This window comes from Haemaphysalis longicornis, unplaced genomic scaffold (genome assembly GCF_048455015.1).
Source record: "Haemaphysalis longicornis isolate Haplotype H1 unplaced genomic scaffold, Haemaphysalis longicornis Haplotype H1 scaffold_1, whole genome shotgun sequence".
Classification (NCBI taxonomy): Eukaryota; Metazoa; Arthropoda; class Arachnida; order Ixodida; family Ixodidae; genus Haemaphysalis; species Haemaphysalis longicornis.
This window is the reverse complement of record NW_027526203.1, coordinates 432,721,154-432,737,369: the sequence shown is the minus strand read 5'-3', so window position 1 is coordinate 432,737,369 and position 16,216 is coordinate 432,721,154. Positions and strand designations below refer to the sequence as shown.

Below are 16,216 nucleotides of genomic sequence, written 5' to 3'. Positions count from 1 at the left end.
CTATTCGCCAGTGCCGCCTTTGCCCCTTTCAGTTAGTGTGGAGTGCGCAATTTAGCTTAAGTAGGTGTGTTTCCATAGCTGCAGGAGCAAGAAACTCCATCAGACAGCAGAGAAGACCAGACATGCTGTTTGTGTGCGTTATTAAGACTTATTTCTGGAGTTAACTGAGCTGCCTGTGTGTGCACTTGTTCATGGTAACTCGTAACTTGTTCATGGTTGATTGCTTTGATATGTAGCTATGAGAATCAGAAGATGGAATTGCAGTGTTTGGTTTTTATTTCATTTGCCATTACTGAGTGTTGTATGCTGTGTTGTAGAGTCGACAGGGATTTTCCAGTATGACAGTGAGGGTGACAAGTTATTTCAACAATCGATGCACGATATCATTTGCTGTAGTGAACCGAGCGGTGTATTGTGTGGTGCTGGCTCAGGACTGGTTGCCTTGATATGTAGCTATGAGAATCAGAAAAGGCTGTTGCAGTGCTTGGTTTCTGATTGCATTTGTTGCAAGTGTGGTGCAGGAATTAGGCCGAATGAATGCAGTCCTGACAAGACACTGCGTGGCAGACGTATCCATAAAAGAAAATTGTACATCTCGAGCTAGAGGAAACCCACACTGTTCCAAACTATTTTCTGGAAGCAGGGCCACGCTTGCACTATGCGATAGTTTTCGCTGCACAGGGAGGATGGCTATTCGCATGTGTAGCATGAGGTGTGTGCAAGCAGAGTCAAGCGAGTTCGCAAATTCACTTCAAGCAGAATCATCTGCAGTGTGGCTCTACGGCTCCTTGTGCGACACTATATAAATGGCTATAAAGGCAAGTTTCACCTACAGGAAAAGACGCTAGCTCGAGTTTTCACCCCACGTTTTTTACATTGTTTGGACACTTATGCGTGTATTGGATGCAGAAACAAAGTTGCAAATTAAATGCCTACGTGAAAGCATGTAACTGAAGATTGTGTGTCCGTGTGGCTGGCTGAGCCAAGTTGTCTTCTTGTAGAACATTGAGAACAAATAAATCTGTTTAAGTGTCTTATTGCTCGTTTCATTTGCTATGCATAATTCAGCAGTGCGTCTGTTTAGCTGTCTGAGCCAAATCTGACAGGATACAGCAGTGAGGACAAGAAACGTTGCTTCGGTGTTTTATTTCTAATTTGATTCTATTTAGCTATCTGCTGTCTTACGCACGACTTAGGATAAATAGGTTTTATCTGTTGCCTACTCCACTGGATAAAATGCAGAATCACAATGTTAAAAACAATCCCCAAAGCTTTGGGAGGGGGAAACAAGGTTGGTTTCAATCGATCCTCCCATGTATGGGAATCATTTCATGTAGTGCATATTTGGCGAGATTATAAATTTCCTCCTGAACATATGATCCGATTTTGCCTTTGCGTAGCAAGAAAAGTATGATATGCATTGACCAGTTTCAGTGCAGCGATGTGTACCATATGTGTGGTTCCATGCATCAACTCAACCGACATGTCATCAATCAGTGCAGATCACTACGTAACCCTTCAAACAGACTTCATTGCCTGTGTTATGAAGTGGGCATCAATTCATATTCTGTCATTGTGATTTACACTCCTAATATATGTGTAGACATTGCACGAGTTGAGTTGCGAACAGTGCTGTGGCAAGCAGCAGCTTGCTATTTGACTTGGAGCAGCGAGCTTCTCGCTCCAGCGGCCACTTGTGACGCAACAGTGAGAATGGATGAAATGCTGAGCTGTTTTCCACCCTGAATGCTCTATTTTGAATTTAGAGCACGTGCATGCAGATGACCATTGCAGCAGCAGCTTCTTACTTAAGAGACAAACACAAGGCGGGCAGTGTCTATATAGCTTCAATAATGCACATCTCATGCAAGAATTTGATTTGGTGAACAATATGCATGCGCATGTGTAGAAAAAGCTGAAAGGTGGTTTATTTGATTTCAGTGCTGCGTTTCATGTCTTCACATGCATTGTTGCAGCTGGTCATACCGGTGAAATCTAGCTAATGCAATGTCACTATCGCGAACCACAGCTCATTCACAAAGCATAAACGGGACAATGAAATTGAACTTACAGTGGTAACACTCCTGTGGAATCTTAATTATCATAGACAATGCAAACTCAAAGCAGATGCCTATTCGTATTTAATTCACAAAGGTTTTTGTCCGAAACAACAACTTAAGGCACTCCAACAAAAAACAGGCGACAAAACATACTTGTGGCAATTAACACATTTAACAATGGTATCTCAGCGTAACCGAGAAAAAAAATAGAAAAGGTGGCATATTAAATCCCATCGCGTAGCTAAGCTACAGCTCGTACGCATTCACGGTCAAAAAGTGCGAAAATTCTGCTTCTTGTATTTGGCAACTTGATCACAATTTGGGCGAATACGCTTGCGCCCGACATGGACACACGGCTCGACATATATGCTTTAACGAAATGCAGCGCGCGCCGTCGCGTGGCTTGCGTTTCGCCCCGTGCGTACTGTCCATGGCGTTAATAACTTGCTGGCGTAATCTACGAGAAATAAACAAGGAGTTATCGCCCCCTGTCGCAGACACTGGTGCGATAACGTATGTAGCACAGACACAGGAGGTACTAAACGGTAGAACGGTACTTCACGCTCAAGGCCAAACGCCCGCACAGGATGACGACGACAGCTTCGTATCATACAGCGTACTGCAGTAACTGCAGCGGCGGCTGCTTACCGGCAACGCGAGCGCTCACAAAGCAGAAGAAAAAACACCGTAGCGATTGTCATTACCGAGCATGTTAAGAACACTGCACACAACACGCAAACAATGAATACGACTGAACGGCACTAAAAATCGTCCTCAGAGAGCCCGACGACGCCGACGGTTTGACGCGAACAGCGGAGGCGGCCATTTTGGTAGAAGTCCGGAAGCGCGGAAGAACATGTTTTGTGATTTCTTCCGTGAGCGCGGCGTGGAGGCGGTCTACCGCGACGTCACGTTGATACGGCGACACCATTGGCTGGAAGGGGGTCCTTTGATGAAGAAAAGCCGCACTTTTCTTGAGTTGTATCCGAGTATAGTTTTCAGGAGTTTCATTCTTTCTCTTCTGAGATTCAGCCTTAGCTTGCATCTAACCATCCTGTGATCGCTGCTTTAAATTTTACTTGCATCTTGAATTTTACTCTCAATCTTACTCTGAATCTACATCTTGCACGATACCCGTGTTGACTGAAGTCAATTTCGTTTTTGGTTGTACCACCGGATCTTTCTATGTACAATTCGTATTCTTTCGTTTGTAGAATAACGTGTTCATTAACGCCATATTGTTTTTTCTCTGCGAATCCCATCAATTTATCTCCTTGTCTGTTTCGACTGTCCATTTCAAAGTTTCATACTGACCTTTCTCCCATTTGCTTCTAACCGGCCTTTCCGTTAACATCTCCCATCCCAGTAGTGAACTGCGTTGTTGCCTTTTTCATTGCTGATTCGACGTTCTCGTAGAAGCTATCTACGGCTTCATCACCATAGCTGGTTGTTGGCGCAGGCCTGTACTATCTTTAACCTGTATCGCTCGTTTAGCTTGATGGCAACGGGCGTGACTCTCTTGCTAATGCTGAAGAACTCCTCCACGTTTCCCTGTATTCTTCGGTGGATTAAAAATCCCACCCCGTGTCCTTTCTTCTCTCGGGATCCACTGTAGCACAGATTATGCCCGCTAGTGAGCATCATGAAGCGTTCTCCTTTCCTTCTAACATCGCTTAACCCTATAAAATCCCAACTAAAGGGGCCATGTCGACAAAACAAAACAGTTGTTCATTCTAAAGATTGCCTCGTTAGAATCATACTGACAGCACTTTTAACGTAAACTTTGCTTTAATAAGCTATATAATTAGGAAAGAAGGGAATGGCCATGCGACCCACTAGCTCATTTCCCGCAACACATCCTATAATGTCATAGGTGGCAGCTCTGCGATTGGCTGAGGCCGGCAAATGCAAACGCAAATTAGACAGGGCTTACGTGTTACAGAGATACAGAGGAGTAAGCTGACTAGCTGGCGTACTGATGAGGTTCACTGACGTCTGGCTGTTGGAAAGGTAAGCTACTGCCATTCTCAAGTGTATAGCTACGAAAAAAATGGCTAGTTGAAAGCTCAGCTGGCCAAAGAGAAGCTGGTCAAGAGAATCTGAGCCTCTCAGCTGATGCTCAGCTGGCTAGTTTGAAGCTGAGCTGTCGCAGCTCCGTGTAAGCGTGTCCGACATGAATGGAAGCTTCTCAAACGTATGGTGACTGTGTTTACATTTTGGCTTTTGGCTTTAACTTTACTAAAAATGCACCTAGGGAGCTGATTTAACTTTTAGACCTATCCGAAGAGCAACGCGATAAAGAGAGTGCGGTCTTCGACTGGTCACCTTGTCGCGGAAGTTAGCTATGTTTGTTGTGCTCGCATGTGACTGAGCGCGCGCGGCCTCCCCGGCGCCGGAGAAAAAGTAAAATTATTCGTCTTCCGAGGTTCAAATTTGGTACAAAGGTGCTGTAGAGCTTCATGAAAGAGTACAAAAGGATGAGAACTTACATGGCAGATTTCCTGACGAAAATGTGAAAAAGCGCGCAGCTCTTTTCTAACGCGTCCGCCATGAATGGAAGGTTCTTGAAGTTACGGTGACTGCGTTTATATTTCGGCTTTTGGCTGTAACTTTACCAAAAATGTGCCTGGCGAGCTGATTTAATTAACGTAAACACAGAAGAAAAAGAAGTTCCAAACTGGAACGTAATCGGCAGATCCGAAAGAGGCATATGTTGCGCATCACGTATACTGATTTATAGTACTTTGAGGGAAAAGACACGCCAAAATGTTTTAATACGGTGAATTCTTTGCCGAGTACCCCCCCCCCCCCCCCCCAAGAACCGTTTTTAACGCCCTGCATTTCCACAAAAATGCAATTTTACTGGAAGTTACACTTGTAATTTTTATAATAGGGTAAATGGAGATAATTGGCCTAGCAGAATGTTGAAAAACCAGAATAGAAAAATAGTAAAATAAATAGTGAAAAGTGGGGAACCGTGAAACATCCGCCCATTTCCACAAAAATGCTGATTTGGCGGCAGTTCCACCTGCAATCGTTACAGTAGCGTAAGTGGAGATTGGTCCAACAGAATTTTGATAAACCAAATACTAAGAAAAAAAGAAATATACCTAAAAGTGGTGAACTGTGTAACGCCCTGCATTTCCCCAAAAATGCAGATTTGAGGGAAGTTCTACCTGTAATCGTTATCACAGCGTTTTTGGAGATAATTGGTCGAACAACGTTTTGCAAATCCAAAAAATCATAAATACAGAAAAAATAGAAATAGCGGCGAACCTGCATTTCCACAAAAAGGCAGATTTGGTGGACGTTCCACCGGTAATCGTTGTAATAACGTAAATAGAGATTATTGGTCGAACGGAATTTGGAAAAACTTAGAAATTTGGCTGTAAAGAATCCACAATGTAGACGAGCGGTATAAGAATGCTATGCATTAGTAGGCAATTTCCTGAATTTCTGTAGTTCTTTTTGTTAATTTTTATCATGGAAGGCCAGTCGTGCGTGAAATGTATCCATTGAGCTTTGCTTACTCTGAACAGTATTCTTTTAGAAATAATTGGGTTTCTGCCAATCGGAAGGCCTCGAAGTGAGCTTTGCACTCCTAGCCCTTAATGCCTCCGAAATTCGGTTGAGTTTTATCCGCGAAAGCCTGAGCGTTTAGGGTAGAATGGAAAATAGTTACGTGTTACCTGTAACGCCGTTTCTTGTGATTGCGCATTAGCGATATTTTAGGAATGGCCACCACCCCCTATTGTCAGGTTGTTCGCTGCAGAAATGAGTGTATAAGCCTATCATCACCACGCAGGGCTACCATGTATAGTACCATTCAACGCCAAAAGACGAGCCGAGGCGTATGCAGTGGCTGAACTCCCTGAGAACCATCGTAGACGTTCAACTGAAAGACGTTTCGTCCGCGCCTTCGGGGGGCGCGTCTCCTCCGTGTAGTACACTCTGGGTCAAAAGAGGCGCGTGGACACAAGGCTGACATTTGGCCAATTAGAAGAAAAATAAAATACCCGCCCAGGAATTGAACTCTGTCGTTGGGATACCACTCACGCAATGCTTCATGTCACTGAACCACAGTGCACTTTCTTATTACCGGTTTTCGAAAATACACAAGTCAAGAAGATATTAAAAACTGTCTAACAAGCTTTTGGTGACGGAGAAACAAAGATCAAAAGTCGTTATCTATTCTCACAGGTAGGTATTCGTGGTTAGGATCTTGTAGCTTGCACATCTCATACATTGTGGTTATACTTCAGGCACAGTAACTGCTCACAGGGAACGCTTGAGGAACGGCATGACGTACCGCCATCCTTGACCTCTAAATGGCATGTAGGCGTAGAGTCATGATGAGGTCGTACGGCACACCGCTATCACTTTCTACTGAAAGAAATCGTATGCCATCTGGTTAAACAAGGCGGTCTCCCTTTGAAGTCCTTTACAACGTATCGCAGAAAAAAACCATGCCCCCTCCGTCAAACAACGACGATGGTTGAACGCGAAGCTTTATCGTGAAGGATCCTTTGGTTGTCGTTCAAGTTTTCCGAACCGCTTCGAAGATTTCGAAATGGAGCAATCGGATAGACACCTGTTTCATGACGCGAGGGACGCACGTTTTAATCTGGCCACCAAAGCTTCGTTATAAAATGGCGTTGCAGCACTCCGTGAACACATGCTCAACTATTTCCGGTTTTCTACATAATGTGAAACTTGTTGACCAGGCAACAAACAATCCTTTTTCTTCCATCCATGTATTAGCGGAGAGGGTGCCGGTATGTAACTTAATGTTTTCACGTGCGCTGGGACAGCCATTTTTTACACGAAATAAAACAAGCGCACCAAGAACAGGGCAGTATAATAATTGTAATGACCGATGTAGCGGTACCGAGAAGAGCAGCTCCTTCAAATTCTTGGTTAGGGTCGTCCTTGATACGGTGGTGAAGTACTCGAGGGATTGATTGGTTGATTGATTTAAAATATCTTTATTCAAAAGAAAAAAAAAGAGGGAGGAAAGAACGTGGCTATCCCAATCGGGATTCCACTGGCCTCCTTCGCCGCTATGGCTCTCTCTACCAGCCATCGCTGGCAGGCAGGGTCATCGCTGCGCAGGGTGGCCTCCCACTGCTACCTTGACGTGTTTGTGAGTGGGTGTACTGTTGGTATGTACTGGCACTCCCACACTGTGTGGTACGCGTCTGCCCTCTCCCGGCAGTGCGGGAAAAAAGGTGAATATAACGTGGGGTACCAGCAGTGTAGTCTAGCCAGTGTGGGTAGTGTGTCCGTCTGTAATCTCCTGAGAGTGTGCTCTTCTTTAGTGAGACTTTTGTCCGGTGGTGGAAATGTTCTTCTGTTGAGTCTCAATATGCTCAAATATTCGGTGAAGGTTACGCTCACCATGTCTAAGAACGGGGCTTGGTACAAGGGGGCCGGGATGACAAGACCTCGGGCTCTCGCATCGGCGGCCACATTCCCCTTGTGACTCGAGGGAAAACCGCACATAAACTTAAGCGAGTCAAATCCGCCTTTCGCTGTACCGCATCTTTATCAGAAGAGGAAAGAATAAACGTCGGTGATGAACTGGCTAGTGCTGTTTGCATTAAAGATCCTAAAAAAGGTTATTTCGCATCTCGTAAAAGCAAAACAAGAAGGTTGACAAGCTGTACGGTATAAATGTGACATATGCCGACACCACCCTCCTTCCTTCACCGAAGAAGATTAGTTTTACTGGCACGCTCCTACGCCCATAACCATACCGAAACGGCAAACACACAACCCATTCTCTGAACATGAACTCTCGAACAGAGGAGGACTTGCAACACGTAGGACTGACTGGTTAAAAGAAAAAGATTGCAAACTGGAGCACGTGCAAAAAATTGGCCGCGTATTCTCTTAGTTCACTGCAAATCTCGTTGAAATACCATAGCCTTCTGTGCGCCTGCGCCTCGTAAATGCCTCTATTCTCTTCCCCACCCACCTCTCATGCTCCACTCCATCTCCCTCCTCCCACGATAAAGAAAAATTATATTTTTCTCGACTTACACTGCTCTGTTAAACTCCTTGGAATTCCGACCTGAGAGGGCGCCGCGAGCTTTTTTGTATTTTGGGTTAGGAATATTTCAAGAAATATTCTTTCTTGTTAACGCACACATCAATGATCAAGCAGCCTTATAATTTTAACTAAAAGAAGCCTGCAGATATCAATTATGTTTGGTTGTTTTGCCTGAAATATACGTAATGTTTTCTTTTTGCTCAACAGACTTGGCAAGTATGAGCATTGACACCAGATTTAGTAATTTGGAAATGTTTTGTATATATTAAGGTCTCGTTATCGAGTTCGTTTCACTTTGGCAGGGCGGCTTGATTGAGGGACAGGCAGGCAAACATACCGAGAGACATACAGACAGACAAAAACTTTTACGTTGAAGTAGCCAGAGAAAGACTATCGTCTTTAGACAGAATATGCGTGACCCCCTCTTTCGTTGTCTTTCACCTTGTCTTTGCTGTTTGCCGTTCCAGTACTGGTCGTTTTGTTCGTAATGGTCTGAAGATGTACCCCCCACATAGCGCACCGGCGTGCGCAACGGCATCACGTTCTCAAACCCACAGGATGTCGACTTCTACTTTCCATTAAAAAAATAATCAGTACATTTTGCCCAGTTAACAGAACCATTCATTACTCGGAAAAGTCCTTAATTATGATTATCGCTTTTATGATTCTCCCCCTGTTTTCGCAGAAAACGGCCACGTCATCAACGTATGTGAGCACTTTGGCCTCACTCGAGAGGAAAAAGCCCGTCCAAATCAGCATCAATAATTATTCTCAAACAAAATGATTCTAAAAAAATACAGAACATCAGAGGGGGCGCTGGGGATTCCTGTTTTCGAGAAGCCAAGATGAGTGCGCTTTTTGTGACGCTTTTTTAACAATTTTGTAGAGCATTCGCTGTACGCCATGCGGGAGCCCTTCTTCACAACTTCGCCAACTTTTGCATGTTCCATAACGCGAAACAAGATATAGTGACACCCTGTGTCATAGGTTTTTTATGATCAATTTGAAACATGGCAATTCTTTTACAAAATAAATTACAACATTCCGTAACACACTGTGCAACACTTTACCTTTGTCGCTGTCCAACTACACCACAAACACGTGGCCAAGGCAGGCTTCGCTGCGAGATAACCCATGGAGGAAGAAAACTGTCTTTCCTCCCTAGGTACCACAACGTTCTCTTTTCCTTTTGAGCGTTGCGGCTTTCATTTTATTTCGCGCATGTGCACCCCGTGCTTCGGAGGAACTTGGGCTCACTGACACGCAGAAGGTTTTGCCTAGCCGTAGACAGCTTCGGTGTAACAAAAATGAGGAATTATTATTCGAGACAAATCAAACAAGTACCAATATTTCACCGCTCTAAACCGCCGCCCGCTCCAGAAGTCAGCGTCATTAAGGGCGCGAGTGATAGTGGTGCTAGTTGCCCATACGTTGCGGAGCCCGCATATCATATCAGAAAAAGTTATTTCAAAAGTTCGAATTTAGTTTGTCAAACATTTTATCCGGCTCCTTCACGTATAGATCTTTATTGATTTGTGTCTAAGAAATAAATAAACCCGAAGTTTCTTGCCATCAAATTCTTGTTTAATAGAGAGAACGACACGTGCTCGCATGTTTATATATGTATACAGTCTGCCAAATCAGCCGATGCCCACGTTCGCTTTTAAATACACATAATTGTTACACCTAGCATTCTTGCTATGTTACTTGGCCCCAATAGATTGAACATTTTTGTTTCACAGAAAATCCTCTGTACTGCGACTGTCAGCTTTCCTGGCTGGTGAATGGCAGCGTTTCACTCATTGCAAAAGGCGATCCCATTTGCCGGGGACCCTCCTGGCACAGGGGAAAACCGCTGTTCAACATGTCCGCAAACGACCTGGTCCCATGGATCGCGAACTGTAGCGAGAGCTGCACCTGTGCATGCCACCACCGCAGCCCATTTACTTCCGGCATCTTCGTCGACTGTTCCCGCAGAGGGCTGAGGGAGCTCCCGGAAATGTTCCCGTGGCTCAGTTACTCTCTGGACCTCAGTTGGAACCGACTGAGGAAACTGGATGACAGATTGGTTCAGAAGGCACCCAGCCTCGTTTCACTCTACACAGCGAACAATTTGCTGTCGGAAATTGAGACTGCAACCATTCCCGAGTCGACGACTGTGCTTGATGTTCGCATGAACAAGCTACGCGCCTTCCCTGTTCAATTGGTTTCTGATAGGAACATATCGGCCATCTGGCTGTCCGGCAATCCATGGGCCTGCACGTGCGAAGACTACCTCTTCAGACAGTGGGCTCAAGGAAACGTCGATGTGGTAAGGCAATAACACTCGAATAGAACATTTAGTGCCAGTCGTTTCCTGGGCCATTTATTTGGTGTTTCTTACCCTGCTCACTCACACATCCACAGATTCAAGATTACGACGACAGTGTATGCGAAGAAGGGCCCAGTGCGCTCAACGCTGGCAAGAAGTTCATGGACCTTGGGCAGGAAGAACTTTGCCCATCACGGACTATATTCAGGCTGTTGCTGTACGGAATTCCGTTCGCGGGTAAGCTGTTCTGAATGTTCAAAAATATTCTATTTACTGTCCTAATTGTTCCGTTCAGCCGCACGCGTTTTCAGATAACTGGGGGTCTTTTGCGTTACCAATTCGTACAGTCAATGACAAACGATGTTATATTAACGCATTGTTTAACACATTCGTTGAACCGTCCACTCTAAATCAGTGGCGGGTCTGGAGGGGAAGTGGTGGGGGCCAGCGCCCCCTTCCTCCCTCGCACCCTCAGACGGCCTAAAAATAGGTCGCGATGAAGGCCCATGCGTGCATCCTTCTTCCTGAACCGAAGTGATAAAACGCCCTCGTGTCTTCGAAATCGCGCAGGAAAGCCAGAAAATAATGATATTTCCGCGATTAAAACTATTTAAAAGCGGTAGAGATGGATGCACGCAGAGAAAGGTGGGGAGAGCTCACCATTATCAACCCCCCCCCCCCCCCCAAAAAAAAAAAAAAAAAAACCTGGAGATCGAGGGAACCTACCTAAATCTCTGCTAACACGTAGTTCATTGTAACGCTGCGCCGCTCGGATTCTCGGCACCATTCGCTATGGCGGCCTCAAATTGCTGTCCGCCACTGCAACCAAAAGTAACGCGGCGTACCGAAAAGTGCGTGCCGTTCCTCCTGGCGCCTTTGCCCTGTTTTGAGTAAAGCGGCGTTGTCAGGCGGGTTATCGCGACTTTGAAGCCAGCCGAAGTAAACGCAAAATTTAAGGCGTTTTCTTAGGCTTCAATAGAAATACAGTTCGTATACACATGTTCTGATGAAATGTACCAGGTCATTAGTTTTAGATGCAGAGCATCTGATTCACTCGCCTTGTCCCTCCGGCGTCGTCGTCGTTGTCGTTGTCGTCGCCGTCGTCGCCGGCGTTGTCCACCCCTCCCCCATTCTCCTCGCCGCGCCAGCTGCGCTCTCCGCCGCTCACCCCCTCTCCTCTCCGATAGCGAACACACTCTCGCGAGGGGCATTGGATTGGATTCGATTGGATTGGCTTGACTTGGCTTGGATTGTATTGGATTGGATTGGATTAAAGTGGATTGTGTTGGATTGTGTTGCGTCATAGCCGCGGCAGACGCGCTGGGGCCGGCGCATGTGCAGTACTCTCTCCCGCGGTTTCCTCTCCTTCGGGCGCGCTGCGCATATAACCGGTGTGCCGTTCTCCGGCGAAGCAACATCCACGCTTGGGTCAAACACCTAGAGACCACGCCGCTTTACAAGTACGCCAACGTCGTCATCGACTGGGACCGGCTTACGCAGTCCCCTCAACGTTATGCGCGTTATAAAACGCGGTCCCTTCGCCGCTCCGCCTATGCGTCATATCTACACAGGGGTTCCCGCGAGGGGAGGTGGGAGTTTTTTTTTTTGTTTTGTGCAGGCTGACAAAGTTATAATCATTTTTGCGCTTTTTTCGGAAGAGCTCAGGTCTCAAACAAATTGCTCAGAATACAACGCGCTTAGTCTCAAGCAACCTTTTCAAAATGCGGACAAAAGGGACGGTATCATTTATTTTCTGGAGCACTAAATTCATCTCTACAATGCTAAAGTAACTGGTATTTAAGCAGCTTTTTTATCTCTTATGGGCAGATGGCACTTCATCATACGCGGCAATATTTTGTGGCCTATGCAGCTGCAAGTGTTTTTTGCATCTGCTTCTTGTGTTTCGTCTGCCTAGTTCTCGAAGATGACACGCCCCGTGAGTTCACGCTTGTGCTATTGCATCTATGAAGTGTTCAGAAGTACGTTGACCATAGTAGTCTGATCAATGTAAGCTCACAGCATCATAAGATGCGCAAACATTAACTCTGAGGAAGTACTAAAGACCGAAACATAAGGTTTGGCAATTGCAGCATGTGAGCGAATGAATTTCAATTATGTTTTTGGCCACATTTACTTAAAATCAATAGAAGAGCTTAAAGGGTTAGTGAAGAGAGCTTCAAAAAATTGTGTCGTTTGGGTACTTATAACTGTGGAACTTTGATAAACAAACAATGCATACCCGTTTCGTTGCCCGATGTCGGCAAATAGGAAGAAAAAACAGTTGTGGTTTCACCGAGACTTTCCTCCGCAACGCGTGAAGTGACATTCTAGGCTGGCCGTAACATTGGGCTGGCCCGGCGGCCGCAAGTTGCAATCGCACACGGGGCACGGGACACGGGGCACTTTGCATATCCAAGGTTAGCGTAGCCAAGCCACAGCCACACTTTTTTGCTTGAGTGTTTTTGTGCCATTTGATAGAAACAGGTAAGATTTTGAAGATATTTCGGCAAAATAATGTGAACTACAGCAGGAAAACGGGCTACAAACCGTAGAAGCAGCCAGCAGGTGTGCGTTCTGCCACAATGGTTGCCAATAAACTGAAGTGGTCGCGACGCCGGTCACGTCGATAGCAAACTGTTTATAGCAACGAATAAATGATGTAATATTTTCGAAATATCGGGTTTGCCGCTGTACGGGACAATATACACAAAGAGCTTTTAACTCTCGAATGTTCTTAATGTGACGTCACTGCTATATAGTTGCGCTGCCGACCGACGATGCGTGCATGGTCACTTGCGATGCGCCTCCAAATGAAAATTTTAAAAAGCGTCTCCTAAATTCCAGAACCAATGAATTGTGAAAATATTTTGGATTTATGTTCTTATTAAAAGGTCGTTCAAGCAGACAGAATTAAACAAAGACAAATGCATTTTCTCTTCACGACCCCTTTAAAGGAGTACTGACACGAAATTTCTCGCTTTCAGTTTTTATGCTGTAAAGAATACCTATTGGCCCAGTAATTACGAAAATCGAACCGAAAGCCGTCATCCGCCATCACAGAATTAATTATAGCACGTTTATTGCAACCAATTTCAAATTTGGTCGCCGCGCGGGAAAATGGCCGTTCGAAGGCCAGCCTGCAAACGGGCAGCCTTACGTCACGGTCTCACCCGTGACGTCAGGGACGTTTTTTCTTTCCTCCATGCGTTCGCCGCATCGTCTGCTACGATTGCACATGGTCCGCGACTCGCCCGCGCAGTCGACATGTCGTCTGAGTCTTCAGACTCAGATGAGTCACTGCCACTCGACAGACAGAACAACTTTATTAGGCCAGGCGATTAGGCCGGCGATGTCTTTGCCGTCGTCCGTTTTTTAATATCACTGCGGCTCGAACCGGCGCAGACCGTGATAGCAACAACAGCTTGTCGCCACTCTTCTAATCAATCTGATCACAAAAAAGAAGCTCTACATGCGAGAAACTAGATGTTAGTGTGTTGAAAATTGTGCTAGGAGTTGTTATCAGCGCTGAATTTAAAAGTGGCGTTCAGATATTTGCCGCGATGGTAAGCCTACGCTGACCAGCAGCGGAGGTTCGGCCACAGAACAGGGAGGATTGTTCGGCGCTCCGACCCAGCACTGTCGGCACCACGGTGCGGCGAGCGGTCGAAAGATGGCGCCACCTGCGCGCTAGAATCAAAACAGGCCGCGGCAGATGTCTTGGTCACCGATCGCAGAAACGGAAATTATTGCCAAAATAAAGCTTCATATGCAAAAAAGGGGATGATAGTGTGGTGAAAAGTTGTGTAAGGGATGGTCATTCGCAGTTGTACAGATACCAGCGATCAAATAGTCGCCACGGTACTAAGTTCCCAACACCCAAGGTGACCCGTGCAACCCCGAGCCCGCTGGCTTGGGCGACAGTTCTTGCGGCCGCCGGCGTGCACGAACTCCACAAAGTCCACATTTAGCGCTGCATGTCGTCGCGTGGAAAATAATGTACCTTGGCGTCGTCGTCGATTTGCTCGGGCAGGCTTCCAGGAGCAGTACTTCGCATACCCGCGAGCTTGCCATAGCACAACTTGGGCGAGCTCGGCGACGCGCACCGCCGCATCGCCGCGGTGCCCGTCGACATCGCGCACCCAGTGCCGAACACCATGCGCCGGCAACGAACTGAAGAGCAAAGACGTCGAACACGCAACGTTCACAAGCATTGCTCACACAGCTACGCCCACGTCTCCTGCCCAAACGAATACCACCGACAACAGCAGCGCAGGATATCATTTCCGGTTCTGAAAACGACTATATGACGTCACCCTGAACCGGCCAGACACGTAGGCCAATGTTTCGTCACGCCGAAAGCGATTGCGCTAGTGCTGCCGATTTGTGGAAGCTCGCGGCCTGGACAATCAAAATCGATTTTAGATGTGATTCCGGCCTCGGATCGCTGCAAAAATTTCTATGAGGCATCTGTACAAAATACTGAAGCCAATTATATCATTTTTTAGGAATCAAAATTTGGGGTCAGTACTCCTTTAAGGGTCGTGCAGGCACTGCCGTATAGTTTACACTGTCCAATGTGTGTAAAGCAAGACGCTTTTAGCTGTTTCCCTTGCCTTCGATATTGAAAAAAATAGTGCTGTATGGTGGTTATTGCTGTTCATGGTGCCAGTAATGTGCGGCGGCCCCTGACTTCCCTGGAAGTGGCACACTACAATTAGGCCCACATACCCTGATATTTAGTACTTACAGTAGAGTCAATCACAGCTATGTCACTATTGTTTCGAGTCAGTTCTACTAATCATTGTACAAACAGCTATGCCACGGGTGCTGATTCGAATAACCAATTGAGGTCCAGCGATTACCAGCAACGTATGAAAATTATTTCCATTGGACAAGTCAAGTCTCAAACTATGAGAGTTTTGGACCAGAGCCGTTTTATTATACTCGTGTCAGCTTTATTTGTGCGTTTGCGAGTGCGAACTGATTTATAGATAACGTATTTATTTCCCTACTCCTCCCAATTGGAATGACTGCATACGTGCTGACTTAGTTTTCGTAGAAATATCGACGAATGTTGTCTGATACGCACTTTTGCCGGTAAAAATATTTACAAAAATAATATTGTATTATCAATTGATGTTTTTGAAGAGCCCATAATGAATTCTCGGGTGTACCTGGAGCGTAAATTAACGCGATTGATCATTGTTATATGTTATCGTCTACGATAATATCATCATCATCATCATCATCATTATTGCAAAATACCTTTCACCGCCTCTCCAGACGCACCCAAAATCCGTCCCTGGTCCAAATAAAGCATTGCCCAGAGGCAGTAGTTTACATATTTCATTTAGGGGGTGGGTTTGTGTTCGAAGACCAAAAATGAGAGAGAGCACAGGACGAGAACAATAATGAATATTACAAAACACAACCCGAAAAATCAATTCGCAAGCAAAGAAGACACTAATAGGCACTGTATAATGTTTCAATGCATAGAATGCTCTAGGTGCATTCTACATAATGTTCCCATTGTTTTGTTTATTTTGATTTTTCTTCGGGGTATCGAAAAATGGGTGGTTGTTGTTGAGAAAGAAACCGTCGAAGCCACTTAAGCTCGGTGCATCGCTTGTGACAGAAAAGTGGTCGCTTGCGTCGCAAGAGTAAGCAACGGTTGTTGTCGGGTGTTGTTTGACAGATCCAGTGTAACTGTGTTCTTTTAACAGCGGAGCTGTTCTATTGGTTGCCTTGGCGACAGTCTGTGTTGGTATCGTGCCACGCTCTCTCCGAAGCAGG

The 16,216-nt window shown here is 45.7% G+C and overlaps 1 protein-coding gene across 1 annotated transcript in view; it reads left to right on the top strand.

Moving 5' to 3' along the window:
- LOC144155742 (uncharacterized) overlaps positions 1-16,216 on the top strand; it is a 61,111-nt gene that overhangs the window by 24,350 nt on the left and 20,545 nt on the right. The window contains exons 4-5 of the mRNA XM_077687356.1: positions 9,855-10,423; positions 10,519-10,660. Of these exons, the coding sequence (XP_077543482.1) occupies positions 9,855-10,423; positions 10,519-10,660 (711 nt within the window). The remainder of the gene's footprint in view (positions 1-9,854; positions 10,424-10,518; positions 10,661-16,216) is intronic.